This window comes from Arvicanthis niloticus, chromosome 3, assembly GCF_011762505.2.
Source record: "Arvicanthis niloticus isolate mArvNil1 chromosome 3, mArvNil1.pat.X, whole genome shotgun sequence".
In the NCBI taxonomy this organism is placed as follows: Eukaryota; Metazoa; Chordata; class Mammalia; order Rodentia; family Muridae; genus Arvicanthis; species Arvicanthis niloticus.
The window spans coordinates 84,515,099-84,529,508 of NC_047660.1; the positions used below are offsets into that span (position 1 = coordinate 84,515,099).

At 44.3% G+C, this 14,410-nt stretch overlaps 2 protein-coding genes across 5 annotated transcripts in view; one reads left to right on the forward strand and one right to left on the reverse strand.

The window, feature by feature from the left end:
- Positions 1-244: 244 nt before the first annotated feature.
- Dph3 (diphthamide biosynthesis 3) lies at positions 245-3,730 on the reverse strand. Of its 2 annotated transcripts, XM_034498151.2 has the most exons (3): positions 3,485-3,714; positions 3,007-3,081; positions 245-633 (listed from the first exon to the last, which is right to left on the reverse strand). In XM_034498151.2, exons 1-3 carry the CDS (start codon positions 3,590-3,592, stop codon positions 568-570), a joined length of 249 nt encoding a protein of 82 aa, XP_034354042.1. In that variant the 5' UTR covers positions 3,593-3,714; the 3' UTR covers positions 245-567. The 2 variants fall into 2 exon arrangements, with proteins under 2 accessions (XP_034354042.1, XP_034354043.1); XM_034498152.2 differs by lacking the exon at positions 3,007-3,081 and having other exon boundaries at positions 3,485-3,730.
- Positions 3,731-3,855: 125 nt separating this feature from the next.
- Oxnad1 (oxidoreductase NAD binding domain containing 1) overlaps positions 3,856-14,410 on the forward strand; it is a 40,168-nt gene continuing 29,613 nt past the window's right edge. For 2 of the 3 annotated variants that reach the window (XM_034498150.2, XM_034498148.2), the window contains exons 1-5: positions 3,856-4,116; positions 6,951-7,088; positions 7,406-7,469; positions 11,178-11,284; positions 12,304-12,445. In XM_034498150.2, coding sequence (XP_034354041.1) covers positions 6,973-7,088; positions 7,406-7,469; positions 11,178-11,284; positions 12,304-12,445 — 429 coding nt within the window. In that variant the 5' untranslated portion in view covers positions 3,856-4,116; positions 6,951-6,972. The remainder of the gene's footprint in view (positions 4,117-6,950; positions 7,089-7,405; positions 7,470-11,177; positions 11,285-12,303; positions 12,446-14,410) is intronic. The other variant, XM_034498149.2, reaches the window with a different exon arrangement.

Here is a 14,410-nt window from a genome sequence, read left to right on the forward strand (position 1 = left end):
TTAATGCTCCCATCATGGGCTGGAGAAATGATTCAGAGGTTAGGGATGTGTAGTGCTTTCAGGGATCAAAGTTTGGGTCCCAGCACCTATGTCAGGTGGCTCCCAACTGCCTGTGACTCTTGCTCCAGGAGCTCCATCTTGAGCAATGGTACTCACATGCACATACTCACACACAAATGCACATATACACACAATTAAGAATAAAATAATACATCTTAAAAAAATAAAAGAAGACTCTTAGGACTGAGGCGGATGATGTTATTTTCAGAAAATGAATTTTCAGATATTCAAATGATGCAACCCATTGAAGGAAAACCACCAGTTTATGAGGCTCTCCTTAAATTCAGATGGACAATTAGGAATCCTTCCAGCTCCACCAAGTATGGAATCCAGGTCTGACATGTCACAGACTCACTTTGTCATGCTGAGTTCAGTGGCTGATGAAGATCATTCCCATGAGGCCATCCAGAGGACAGCTGCCCACTGAGGAGGTTGGTAACTCTGCACTGGATCCAACCACCTGGGCTCAGCCCCCACTGTTCAGGATGTGGGTTCTTGAGAGTTTCTTCAGCATTTAACTAACTCTTTATTGGTTGAAGGTGCTGGGACTGTTTCTCCACACATGAACTGATCCTAAGAAGAAGAAGAAATGCTATTGGCCACCAGGTGTTTGTCCCACAAATGCACTAATATCACTTTCATTTGGCTATAAAATCAATCTGACTATTAAGTTTTTTCACTGTTCTATCACCTTTCTTTAACTTCTTTCTTTAATACTAGCAATGGAAAAAAATCACAATGTAAAATTTAGAGGAAAATCCAGTAATATTATAAAAATGACAACAAATTTAGTTTAAAAAAAAGACTTATGTACTAGTATTAACTTGTTCAGAGATGGACTGTGTGCTGTATAGTCTTAGCCCTTGATCTACCCAATAGATATCAGTAACTATCCCAGTTGACACAACTGGAGACAAAGGAACATTTTGAAGACTTACTTTTACTTTTTCACTTGTGTGTATGTGTGTACCCCACATGTGTGGGGGTGCCCATGAGGTTAGAAGAAGGCACCAGATTCCCTAGAGCTGGAGTTGCAGGTGGCTGTGAACCACCACTGTGGGAGACATAAATGCCTACTTCTTTTGGAAGCTCTTAGCCACTAATCCATCTCCCCAGACCCAATAACATTTTATTTTTGTACAGAAAGCTGGTGTCAGCACTAGAACCAGAATCTAAAACTATGCTGAAGTTTAGCCCTGAGGTCATTAGTTAATAAGCAGTGTCTCATATCTTAGCTAGGGAGCAACCAGTTCCCAGAAATAAACATGTCACATCTTTCAAGTTTTTATATTAATCAGATCAGTATCTGGTCATTCAAATATGTACTCTTCAAAATGAGTAATAAAAAGACTGTCTTTGTGTGTTTCCCAACACATACCTGCAACAGTAACTACTTGTACATGAAGTACAGACTCTGACCTTTCATCCTGGTGAAAGCTACCACATAACTTTCAGTTACCACACATCTCCTACAGTGTGATTCCCAAGGAGTCAGTCCCTAGTCTGTCTCTGTTGTTCTTTGGTCCATAAACCGTTTTAATATAAGAATGAATCATTACATTTCTGTATTATTGTCTAAATTAACACCTGCTTCTCACAAAGTTCTGTGCTTTGGCCCAACTTACCCTATATTCATTTTAGAATTTATCCTTAAGACTGTTAAATTCCTTACTTAAGACTCCAAAGCACTAACTGAACTTTGGGTGGGAAGTAAAGGCATTTACCCCTTTCCTATTGCCATTCTTTTTTTTTTTTTTTTTTAAGAATTATTTATTTGTTAGTTATATGAGTACACTGTTGCTGTCTTCAGACACACCTGAAGAGGGCATCAGATCCCATTACAGATGGTTGTCTTTGTCCCACCATGTGGTTGCTGGGAATTGAACTCAGGACCTCTGGAAGAGCAGTCAGTGTTCTTAACCACTGAGCCATCTCTCCAGCCCCATTGCCATTCTTATTGGATACAAAGGAACATGAAACTATAACATTGCATCTAAGAATTAGATCTCAAACAAGGTATACTCTATACATACATTAGGGAAGCAATAAAATGCAATCTTCTGCCAGGCAGTGGTGGCGCACGCCTTTAATCCCAGCACTTGGGAGGCAGGCAGAATTCTGAGTTCAAGGCCAGCCTGGTCTACAGAGTGAGTTCCAGGACAGCCAGGGCTACACAGAGAAACCCTGTCTCAAAAAACAAAGCAAAACAAAACAAAACGAAAGAAAGAAAGAAAGAAAAGAAAATGCAACCTTCTAGAAATGTCCTAGAGCTCTAAACAGACTAAACTAAATATTAAATACAAGAAAAATGCCAAAAGAAAGAACATCAATTAAAATAACCTTTATGATAATTTTTCATTATTGATTAAGTCATCAAATTTCATTACAAAGCAATTTCTTTTTTTTTGTTGTATTTTGTTTTTTCGAGACAGGGTTTCTCTGTGTAGTCCTGGCTATCCTGGAACTCACTCTGTAGACCAGGCTGGCCTCGAACTCAGAATTCTGCCTGCCTCCCAAGTGCTGGGATTAAAGGCGTGCGCCACCACCGCCCGGCACAAAGCAATTTCTTTATTGCTCTCTCCAAAGTGATCATAAGTTACATAATTTAAACTTTAACAAGATTAGCATACAGCTACTGACAATTTTTAAAAGCATTTTATAAATAGCCTTTCATGTAGCACATGGTTAAGAAACTCTTCCAGGCTGGGTGTGGTGGTGCACACCTTTAATCCCAACTTTTGGGATGCAAAGACAGGCAGATCTCTGTGAACTCAAGGCTAGCTTGGTCCAAATAGTGAGTCCCAGTACAGCCAGGGCTACATAAAGTCCCTGTCTCAAAAAACAAACACCCACCCAAAACTCTTCCACTCTTTCTATCAGACAGGCTGCTTTAGGTCTTTGTCATTAGCTCACACCACCCATCATCCCCTTTAATATATCCCTTACTTTGTCATAAATCACTTTTATAATGAGTGAGCAGCTAGGACACGTTGCCACATCTTCTCCATTTTCCAAATCTTCCTACAACGCAATCAAACAACATATGGTCAGCATAGCCAACTTCCCACAAACCTCTCCTACGTCTATGTGAAAGTCTTTGGTTGGGTAACAGTACAAAGAACTTTCCCCCAAGTCTCATCTAGGAAAAGAACCAGGGAGATCAGGTTGGTTCAACCGCCTCCAAAACCCTGGGGAAAGTCGAGTTCCCTTCTCTAAAGAAGCTCGGGGGGGGGGGGGGGGGGGGGGGGGGGGGGGGGGGCGGGGGTGGAATGAAGGGCGGGCCTAGGGAAAACAGAGCATTTGACCAGACCCTGTATCTAGGGGCGGGGGTTCAGAAGAACACGTGGATGACTGAGCTGTCCCTGGGACACCGGAAGCGAAAATGCGCAAGTTCAAGGAGTTGCCGGCGGAGCCTTTAGAGTACCTTGGTGATGGAGAAGTTATCTCCACAGGGGCAGGGGTAGAAATATGTCTCCGAGTCCTCGTCATATTGAAAGTCCTCGATCTCCACCTCGTCGTGAAACACCGCCATGGTCACCGGGTCAGCACCACATCAGTTTGCCTAGCTGCGCCCAGGCAGGGTAGGCCGGGGCTTCGCGGCCCACCCTGGAGCAGAAACAGTCACTTCCGGTCGCCCAGGCAATGACGTAACTTCGACCGCCGCTGCCAAATGGGTGACCGGGTCGCGGTCGCCATGGAGATAATGCTAGTAAAGATGGCGCTTCCTGCGCAGCAGGGTTGCGCAGTTCTCCGTCGGGTTCCAACGACCAATAGTGTGAAGGGCTCCCTCACATGGTGATTACGTCACTCCGGGACCCGGGGAGTTTGGGCTTGGGATCTAAACAAGTTTTCTAAGCCGGTGGAGTCTTGTACTCCATCTCTGACTTCAGAGAACATTTAAAGAATCTGCAGAGGCTACGCCCTCTTGAGAGGGGGGTCACTGAGGCTCAGGGAGCCACACAGCGTCCTCTCCAGTCCTCCTCGACAAACAGCACTCCTGCAATTGCGTTTCAGGCGACCTTGAGCTCCTGGCCTGTTATGAGTTCCTGCCTGCAGGTACATCGCTGCCTCTCTCACCCCAGCCACCCTCAGATACCCCGATTGTGTTGTAGAGGCCCAAGATCTGCAAGACATGGACGAGTTCTAGCCATATTTTAAATATTTATTGCAGTGGTGGGTACAGTAGCAGTAATAACACCACTTTTAATTACTAATTTTAGTGGGTCACCTATACGTTAAACGTTGATCTTGAGGGTCAAAAATCCATTTTATTCATCCTTAATATAGATTCAGAGACCGGGCATCTTGCCCATGATTACATACCTAGGCCATAATGAAGTGCCTGATTGTCTCTAAAGCCTAGGAACAAGTTATTTACGTGAACTTTAAGTTCTTGATAAAAGGAATGGTGTTCCTGGTAGTTTCGTCAGCGTGCAGCCTCTTCTTTGAAGCTAGAATCGAATTACAGATGAAAAGCACTTTGTTCTGAAAGCTGTACTGGGCTTGTTTGGGTTACAACCAGGGACTTTGGAGCATTGCTGTATTACTGAGCAATTACTCATCTCACTGGAGGAGTGCGGTATAATGAAAAGCCATTGTGGCAGAACTGGATCAGAGTCTGACTTGAAGGGCTCTGGGAGTTGGAAAATTATGTTCTTTGGTTCTTACTTCCTCTTCTGAGAATAGATCCTTTGGAATCTAATATTCTTTTGCACGAGAATTAATAGTTCAGCAATCATGTATGGCTTATAGAGTTTACATTTCTGTAACAGTGTTTAAGTATGTACAGCTGTTTGCATAAATTACCAATGTTGTGCTTGTTGAAAGGACACTGTATTTTGAAGCCTTTTTGACGTGTGAAAACCTAAAGGCAAAGAAACCTTTGGGAGGAAGAATCCAGAACTTTAAACAAGTGTATGGAAGGTTGTTTCAAAGATCTCGATTTCTTTTTTGTCTTCTTTCCTTTTTTCTTCCTTTCTTCCTTTCTTCCTTTTTTACTTTTACATAATTGGAGATCTACACAGCAGTTAGGAGATATTTGTGGCCTGTTGCGAGTTAACTGTACCTGTCTGGGCAGAAGAGAAACCCAGTGGAAGTCTTGTTTCTTTGTAGATATAAATACTTCCCAGGTGGCCTATGGGACACAGGAAGAAAACTGATTTTCTAGTGTCTTTTTAGGTCAGATGATCTTTAGTTCTTAAGAGCCATTCTTGAATGTGCAGAAAAGGATGCAGTTGTTGGTAGGGAATGGCTTGGCAGGTATATCAATCTGTAAGCCCAGCACTTACGCAAGCAGGGGCAGAGGCACAGAGACGGTGGATCCCTGGAGCATAGTGGCCAATGAGTTGGTGAGCTCCAGGTTCGGGTAGAGGCTCATAGTGTGTATAAATTGTTAGGTCCTTTATTTAAAAAGCAAACAAGCAAAGGACTGAAGAGCTTTTTCATCAGTAATAGCACTGGCTGCTATTCCTAAACACCCAGGTTAAATTCCTAGCACCTACAGTCAAGTTAGTTATGTCTATAACTCCAGTTCCAGGCCACCCTTTTCTGGCCTCTGAGGGCACCAGGCATGCACATGGTGCACAGATGTACATGCAGGGAAAATACCCCTGCATAATAATAATAATATAATAGTAATAATTAAAATGGAGCTGGAGAACTGGCACACTGGCTAATAGCACTCGTTGCTCTGCTAGAGGACCTGGGTTCGATTCCCAGTGCCCACATGGAGGCTCACAGCTGTAACTGCAGTCCCAGGGGATCTGACTTCCCCTTCTGACTTCCATAGGTATCAGGTACACAGATATTCCTGTAGGCAAACACCATAAAATACTAAAATAAAAAGCTTTAAGTAATAAATTTGTAAAACATTTCTTTTTACCAGTACTGGGAATGCAGCCTTGGCTCTTTTGCCAGATGCATGCTCTACTGGCTCAGCTGGACTCCGAGTCCTGACCTTTCAGAAAGCAATTCAGACCCATCAAAAACAATTCTCTGGGGCATCTTAAAGACTGAAGCTATAGCCAGCTAGCTTTTCTCTGTAACTTCTCAACAAATCATTTGCGTGTATATTATTTAAAATAGAAAAAGAAAAACTAATGACCATTTATTTATGGTAGTTTATGGTTCTGGATAACTCTTATGTGTGTTATATCATTAGAATAACAGTGAGGTGCAGATGGGGTGTATCTTTAGTACTGGGAAATGAAGTTTAGGGACTAAAGAATTTGCTAAGACAAAGCTCAAAAGTCATAGTGCCGACTTGGACTCCTTTAATCCTAGAACCAGACTCTTAATAAATAACTCTGCTATGCATGGTCTGTTTCTGGCAGAATTAGAGGAAGCCAGCAGGGCTGTTCCTACAGTAGAAACCTCAGCAAGTTGTAGGGCTCTGATCCCCAAACATTTTTTATACTGTCCTGCCATCTCTGGCTCCTGTTCTACCAGAATCTTAAACTAGAGTCTTGACTTCCTGCTTCAACTTGGGCAACCATTTAAAATTACGAAGATCATGTCCTTGTTCTGAACTTTCTTCTGTTGCTTCGAGTTCCCTTCAGGGAAGTTCCCTACCTTCACATTAGCCTCCTCTGTGACCCGGGACACATAGACAGCTTCCTGCCATCCTCACCTAGCTCCTCTAACTCGCCAGGGTTGTTTCTTGCTTGGGCTTTGTTCTTGCCAAGATCTCTGCTGCAGTGTTCTTCATGTCTTCTGGCTGCCTCAGTCGGCTCTGCTCTCAACTCAGCTCCTGTCACCCAGCAGAGGCCTTCACTAATACTCCCCCGCCCCCCATCACTGGAATGTATCTCCAGCCCCCAAACTCTTTTTTACCTGCCCCTAACACAGTCTGGCATTTCTCTACTTTGTCTGAAAATGATTTTAAATTTCAGTTCCATTTGCCCAGGAAGCACCATGGCCCATGCTGTCTTGATTCCTGGGCTGTCTCGAGGTTCTGTAGGAGCCATCTGCACTCAGGCTGCTTTGTGGGGATTGACTGCCAGCACTTTTCGCCACCTTACCCTAGCCAGGTGAGTTGTCAGCCTGTGGTGTCATGTGGGTTGATTCTCAGAGGTCTGATCTGCTGATGGTTTGTGGGGGAGGGGGAGTCCTTCAAGCTGAAGAGAGACAGCATGCTGGCTTTAGTGTGCATGCCATCAGATTAGAAACTCTGTTGGGTGTGCAACTTATTGCTGGTAGAGTTTCAGTATTTTGTACAGTCCACAATTAATTGTATTTTAAATAGCCATGATTTGGCGGGCAGGGTCAGGGTGTTGACAGGGAAAGCTAGTTTTATTATTTTATAAGGATAATGCTTAATAACCCAATTTTTCCTTCTTTTAAAAAGCTTAATGAAATCCAGAAGGAAAACTGACCACCTAGAGAGAACCGCCAGTGTCCTCCGCCGGGAGGTTTGTGTCTGTGGGGAGTGGGGGGGTTCCTGGCTGGGCAGCTTGCACACTGACTAGCTCATAGGAAAGGCTTTAGGTGAGGCTGGACCCCATGAGGGACAGTCAGGGAGATTTTATCCTCCCGAGCAGAGTATTTGTACCTAATTAGAAAGCAGTGACTGAGTACTAAGATTGTTACCAGATTTGGCATGAGTGGGTGTTTCAGTGAGGGGGCACAGCCCCCTCCTCACAGGCCCCTCCTCACAGATACACTGAGGTGTGCTGCAGGAGAGGGAACTTGTAGAGCCTACGCACTGTGAATGGCTTACCTTCTTTTCTTTTTTTGCCATCATGTGTCAAAGTCCTTGTTTGTCCTGCTTTTGAAGCACCTCCTTTCATCAGAGCAGCGCTGACATCTGAGACAGAAAGGTGGCCGAGTTCATTGCCCCTCCCCTGCAGCCTGTCAATCATGCCCAGGCTCTAGAAAGCTAAGCGGCCACCTGAAGGGTGCTGAGACCTGGGAAATAGAGGATCCTCACCTTTGTCCCAGTGAGTAGCCCTGTTTCCGTTTCAGATAGGCAGTGGATATTTGCTTTGACTTTGTTGAGTAGTTCACACATACTCAGATGTACTTAGTTTAGTGCTGTACATCTCTGTAAAGCAAGGAAAATCCTATATCTATGTACTTCTACAAACATGGTCAGAAATTATATTGTTGTTTCAATATAAGGAGACACTTTAACATATATACTGTTGAGGCCGTACTTTTAAAGCTTAATTCTGCTTCAAAGAATTGCTTTGTTACTAAGGTGATTGTTGCTTCCACTTTGCTTTTTTTTTTCTTTTTGAAAAGTATTCAGCAGAGTAAGTTAGTAGACATATAGGAATTAGATGTTTCCCATTGATAGATCTGAAAGCACACACAAAAGCGCTGATTGTGTGAATATATAAGCTTCATGAAAGTGAAATCTTGTCAGATTAAAGAGAAAATGGTTTGCATCACAAGCCTGTGTGTATACTTTTTGTGGCCTATGGAAGCATGTAGCCGCCCGCGGCCACAAGTAAACTGGGTACACCTGAAAGGGGGGCTGGGAATTGAAGGGGGAAGGAGGGCGAGAAGAGATGAGGCCAAGACAAAGTTCTCTGATCAAGGCTCCAAGCTTTAATGTTCAGCTCTCAATTTAAAGGGGAAGACCCAACCCACAACCCCTCCTGGTTTCAGATGGGTGGGATAATCCATAGTCCGTTCCAGGTCATGGCCGGAGATGTCTCAAGGCAAGCCCAGGGGCAGTTCTGCTGTGTTCCGGGCAGCCAAGGTGGGTAACTCCACCTAGATCCTGTCACTTGACCTTGTTGTGGTAAACAAGGTCTCTCAGGCCTGCTCATGGTGGGGGGCAGGGTACAGAAGCAGGTAGATAAATTAGGACAAACTCTATCCAGAGGTCTGGGTAGTTAAGCAAGTTCATCACTGAACGGCATGTTTGAGGTGTGGACAGCCGTGGACGGATGTAAGCCAATCAGGCTTGCTGTGTCCAATCAAACATGACTCACCAAAGTACTGAGGTCTAGCCTGCAGGTAATGGTTACCAGAGTTTAAATTAGAATCACCATTCAGGATCTTATAGGGCAGAAGAACTGGGCTTTGAGGAGGTTCTTGTGATCCTGGTGTAGGACAAAGAAGGGCTAAAGTAAGTCCGACGGTGTGACTGAGAGCTGAGCACCTGGTACCCAGGAGTCAGGAAGCACAGGACTACAGTTCTGATCTTGTTGCTGTCTTTAGGGGAAGAAATTTCTAACTTCATTTCCCCCTTTATATTTCTAACTTTTCTTCTCCCAAACATAAAGAGAAGTGGGAGGAAATGGGAGAAGCTGAGGAAACTAGATGATCTCTGGGGCAAGCACCTCAGCATTGTGTGGCATTAAGGAGGACTCAGTCCCCTCCAGAGGGTCCTCCCAGCCACAGAGATAGGGCAATAAAGTACATGGTAACAAACAACATACACTTCCTATGGGCCAGCGACATTAGAAGTGCTTTTGTTTGTATTATCTACCTCGGCGCCCCCAGCAACCCTATGAAGCAAAGGTGTTACTGGTTCGGTTCATAGTCGACGGCACCAACGACATTAACTTGAGTAACATGGTGGTAGTGGTGCCATCATTTAAGTCCGGTCTTTCTCACTGTGGAGTCCATCTGTTGGCAGCTATGCTCTGCTTCTTTCTGAGCTGTTCAAGATAAAGCCAGTGGCATCGTAGGCCATGTCTGATGATACAGAAAGGTACTGTGAACTGTGAACAAAAGGCTGACTAGTAGTCGATAGAATAGAATATGTCACAGAAAGAGATTAGGATGGGGAGTATAGGTAGAAGGGACATTGCCTGGTGACACAAGTCTGTAATCTTAGCACTGAGGCAGAGGATAGCAAGCTCCAGGCCAGCCTAGGCTATGTAGACAGACCCTGTCTTTTTTTTTTTTTTTTTTTTTTTGTTTTTTGTTTTTTTTTTTTTTAAGGTGCAGGCATAGAGGGCTATCATAGAAATCACCCACTTGTTCTCCAAGACAGGAGGAAGAAGGGATTAACAACAAGCAGAGAAAGAGAGGCAAGGGGTTTTACAGCAGAGGATGAAGGATGGAAATTTCAGGAGCTAGTTTGAGGTAGTAAGACTTTTTCTAGTGAAATTTTTTTTTAAGTGATCCTCCTTTGAGAGTTGGTTAGACCTGGAAGTCCTGTTGAAGAAAAGGCCAGACTGAGCTAGCACCAAGGTGGCAGGTTTCCAAAGCATCCCCTGGTGGGTCTGGTTGGGGTCCCTCCGTTGAGGGGACTGCATTTGATCAGCCCCTGACCAGTGCCACAGGTGGAGTTGAACAGAAGGAAGTTGAGGGGAGTCATGTGTGTCTTCTACCCTTGGTAATATATCCAAGTTTAGAGGAGGAAGAGGAGTACAGAGCAGAGGCGGAATGAAGGCCGTGGAGACACCTTCCATGTGATGGTGCTAAGGCATGGATAACCTTCACTGAGTACTTCCCAAGTCACTCAGCAAAATCAGCCCAAGAGTAGTGTGTCCCAAAACTCCCAGTAGGAAAAGGCTCTGCGGCGTGCTTGTTTTAAGGTCATGACTGCTTATATTTTGGAAAAATATAATAATTTAAGACATAAGCACACGAGCCAAGCATCGTAGTGCACATCTTAATCACCACTCGGGAGGCAGGGTCAAGTGAGTTCAAGTCCAGTCTGGTCCACTTAGTAACAGGCCAGCCAGGGCTGCATAGTGAGACCCCCAACTCAGAAAACAAAGGCAAGAAGGAAGCACATGAGTACACACCCAGTTTCCTGTTTCTTTGTTCTTTAAAAAGTGCTTGATGCTTTCTCTCTGCTGTTAGTGTGCTGTGGACTTCTTACTCAGAAGCAACTGTGCCCTCCCTCGCCTGGCCTACTACTGAAGGGGACTTTAGATGCCAGGCAGGGTTGCTGAGGGCGTCGCACCACAGAGCTCTTCAGGGTGCCAACACCCAGATGGATACTGGTTACATAGTCCCTGTAAGGACACCCAGATGGATACTACATAGTCCCTGTAAGGATGTTTGTATTCAGAGTGAGACAGCATTGTAATACGTCTTATAAAGTTCATTCAGTTTACACACTTGATGCAGAGCAAAGCTATGTGTGCTGTGCCTTGTTGGGAAGTTTCCCAAAACCACATGTCTCTAAGCCCCAGACCTCTCTGCTTCAGGTCGTGGCTGCAGCTAAGGTGTGTGAAATCACTCACGAGTCTCCATCCGTGAAGAGCCTCCGTTTGCTTGTTGCTGACAAAGACTTTTCCTTTAAGGCTGGCCAGTGGTGAGTGGAACTTCCCTTGTCCACATGTGTGCATTTATGAAAGTGCTATCAGGCAGCATATTTTCTTCTGGAAAGGACTTTTCCACCAGGAGCGGAACTTTGGGTCATTTCTGTTTTGGCTTGAACAGCTTGATTCTTTTGGTTGGAACCCATGTGTCCCTCTGTCTGTCTGAAACCTACCTACCTTTTGTAGTCCAGTTTCTTACGAAGCAAAGTGTTAATCTGTGGAACCACAGCTCGACAGTTGTGTCTGCAGATAGTCACCTGATCTGCTCCAGTTATGGTTGCTGGGCACTGATGCCTAAAATCAGTCTTTGTTCTAATAGAAAAAAGTGGCTGAAAAGGGCCTTGAACTCGGAAGTCTGTGTGCACCACACAAGACTGCCTTATCTTTTTGAGAAACACGTCTCATTGAACCTAGCACTTGCATTGATTAAAAAACTAATGAGGACAGATGTTAAGCCAGCCTTGTATTCTTTGAATTTTCCTGTCTTTATTTGAATGGATATTGGTCTATAGTTTCCGTTCAGTGTCTTTGATTATCGGGGTAATACCAGCTTCATTAGAGTAAGTTCCACAGTGTCTTTTCTCTTCTGTTTGGGGCAGTTTCCAAAGGGTTGCTTTTAATTCTACTTTAAGTGTGTGTTGCAACTTCCCAGTGACGCCACCTGAACCGAAGTTCTTACTGTGACTTACATTTTATTAGTTCAGTTCTTTGAGCTTGTGTAGATTGGATCAGGTTTTTCTGTTTCTTTTTGGTCCATCTTTGCTTGTTGATACCGTCTTAGTAATATATGTGGTTCATCTAAATTATATCTTAGCATAATAATTTATCATAAAATTCCTGAAGAATTTTTTTTATTTTTATAAGATTAGTTATACTTGTTCATCTTTTATTAATGTAGTAGTTTATCTTTTTCTTAATCCAACTAAAATGTTGTCAGTTTTGTTTTGTTGCCTGCTGTTGACAACTTTTAAAATTACTACAACAGTGATGGTTTGTTTGTCTGTCCTTTTAGGGTTGATTTCTTCATCCCAGGAGTCTCAGTGGTTGGTGGGTTTTCAATTTGCTCCAGTCCCCAACAGCTAGAACGAGAGAGAATGATAGAACTGGCAGTGAAATATACAGATCACCCTCCTGCTGTCTGGGTTCACAATAAGGTGAGCAACTGCTTTGAAAACGTAACTTTTTTTAATGTGCATGAGTACTTTCCCTGTTTGTGCACCATCCACATGTCTCTTTCTCTCGGAGATATTCAGAGTCCCTGGAATTGGAGCCGCTGATGGTTGTGAGTCACCATGTGGGTGCCTGGAACCAGATCTGAGTCCTCCGTAAGAGGGACAAGTGTTCTGAACTACAGAGCCATCTCTCCAGACCCTCAACTGACTTTTTTTAGAGACCTGAGCATCTCTGCCTCTCATTAAGTTTGTGTTCTGCTCAGTTGGTTCGCTTGTAACCTGAACCTGGATGGACGAGGGTCTTGAATGGCAGGTGTCGAGTGGGAGGACCAGGGATGAGAAATAAACTTAGGCCAAACAGGTCTATTAAGAAGTACAGCATCCTATATACTAATTAAAATGGGGAAATGCCCAAGGTCAGCAGAGAGCTACATCAGACACTGTTGGCCAAAAGAACACAGGACACCTCAGACACAGCTGCCTAAGGACTGATAACCTCAGGGGCAAGAGTCGGGTTCCCAAAACTACAACCTTGATTCCTTCGAGGCACTGGCTCCAACCTCAGACAGGGCCTACCAAATTTATTCCTGGACAAGGACACAAAACTAAGTTCCTTTTGTCCTTTAATCAGAACTGCTGAGAAAGTCTTGGGTCGGTCTGGCCCCATGCACTTGGCGTTGGATGTGCAGGGTACAAACCACACACTTGGTGTTGGATGTGTAGGGTACAAACTGAGCTCCCCAGGAAAGGTGGAGAAGAAGAACTTCATTTGGTGAACTGTCTTAAAAGGATTGGTAAATGTTTTTTACCAAGCATTCTATACAGTGTTTGAAAATTACCTTTGTTATGTAAATAATTTTTTATGACCATCCTAAAGTAAGGAACTTCTGCCTAGTATTTGGAGGGGAACCATGTGCTGTTACTGATAGTCAGTAAACCTGAGTCTGTGGTGCTTACTCTGTCATGGAGGCCTCTTCACATGGGGTTCTGAGAGGGCCCAGATCTAACTTGCTTGGACCTGGTGCTGAATCCCGAGGCTCACCCTTGACCCTGCACACATTGCCCTCCATACCTGTTAGAAGCCAGGGACAAAATGAACTTCAGTTTTGGCCTTCTCTCTTTCCGTTGCCCCTTGTTGCTTACCATAGCGTGACTTATGTTTACCTACAGTCTCCATCCCATGTCAGCCTTTGACCATCTCCTTAACCAAAGTGTCCCCAGAAACACAGCACCGCTTCATTCCCCACCCTGGGAACTACTGACAGTCAACAAAAAGAGAACAGAAAACAAGAACTAACTTTATTCTCATCGCTGTGTTTCTAAAGGTTGCAGAGAATTCTTGTTTGTGTAGGAACTGCGTGTAAGGAGAGGAAGGAAGCCAACAGGAGCAGGTCTTACCTGAGCACCAGGACAAACAGATGGTGGGGTGGACACGGAGCATTGTTCTACAGAACAGCTGGGAGAAAAGGCTGACTGTAGTGACTACAGTTTGGTTCACTTGGGACAAGAGCTACCCAAAGAATCAGAACCAAGCCCTATTTGTAGGAAGTAACATGCCCTTGTGGCTGAAGAGACCTTCTGGGCAGTGAAAACTTGCAAACTATATCACGTTCTTAGTCCATCCCCTAGTATGGATCTTCAAAACAAGGAAACTCCTTCTCCATCCTGCATGGATCAATGCATTCAAGGCATGCAGTGTTCTTGGACTAGGAGGCTCAACACAAGGAAGGTGGTTCCCCTTAAATTGTTGGTGGATTTGTTATAACATTCAGCAAGAGTCAGAACTGGTCTTACAGATAGACAAGTGAATAGAGTCTATGAAGGGCTCTGGCTGGCCTGAGAATAGCAAACTTGGCTCTGGCGGGCCTTGCTCTCCCCTCCCCCACTCCCTCTGCTTTGCTAGAAACCATTAGATCACATTCCCTTATTGACCACTTCCTCCTCCTG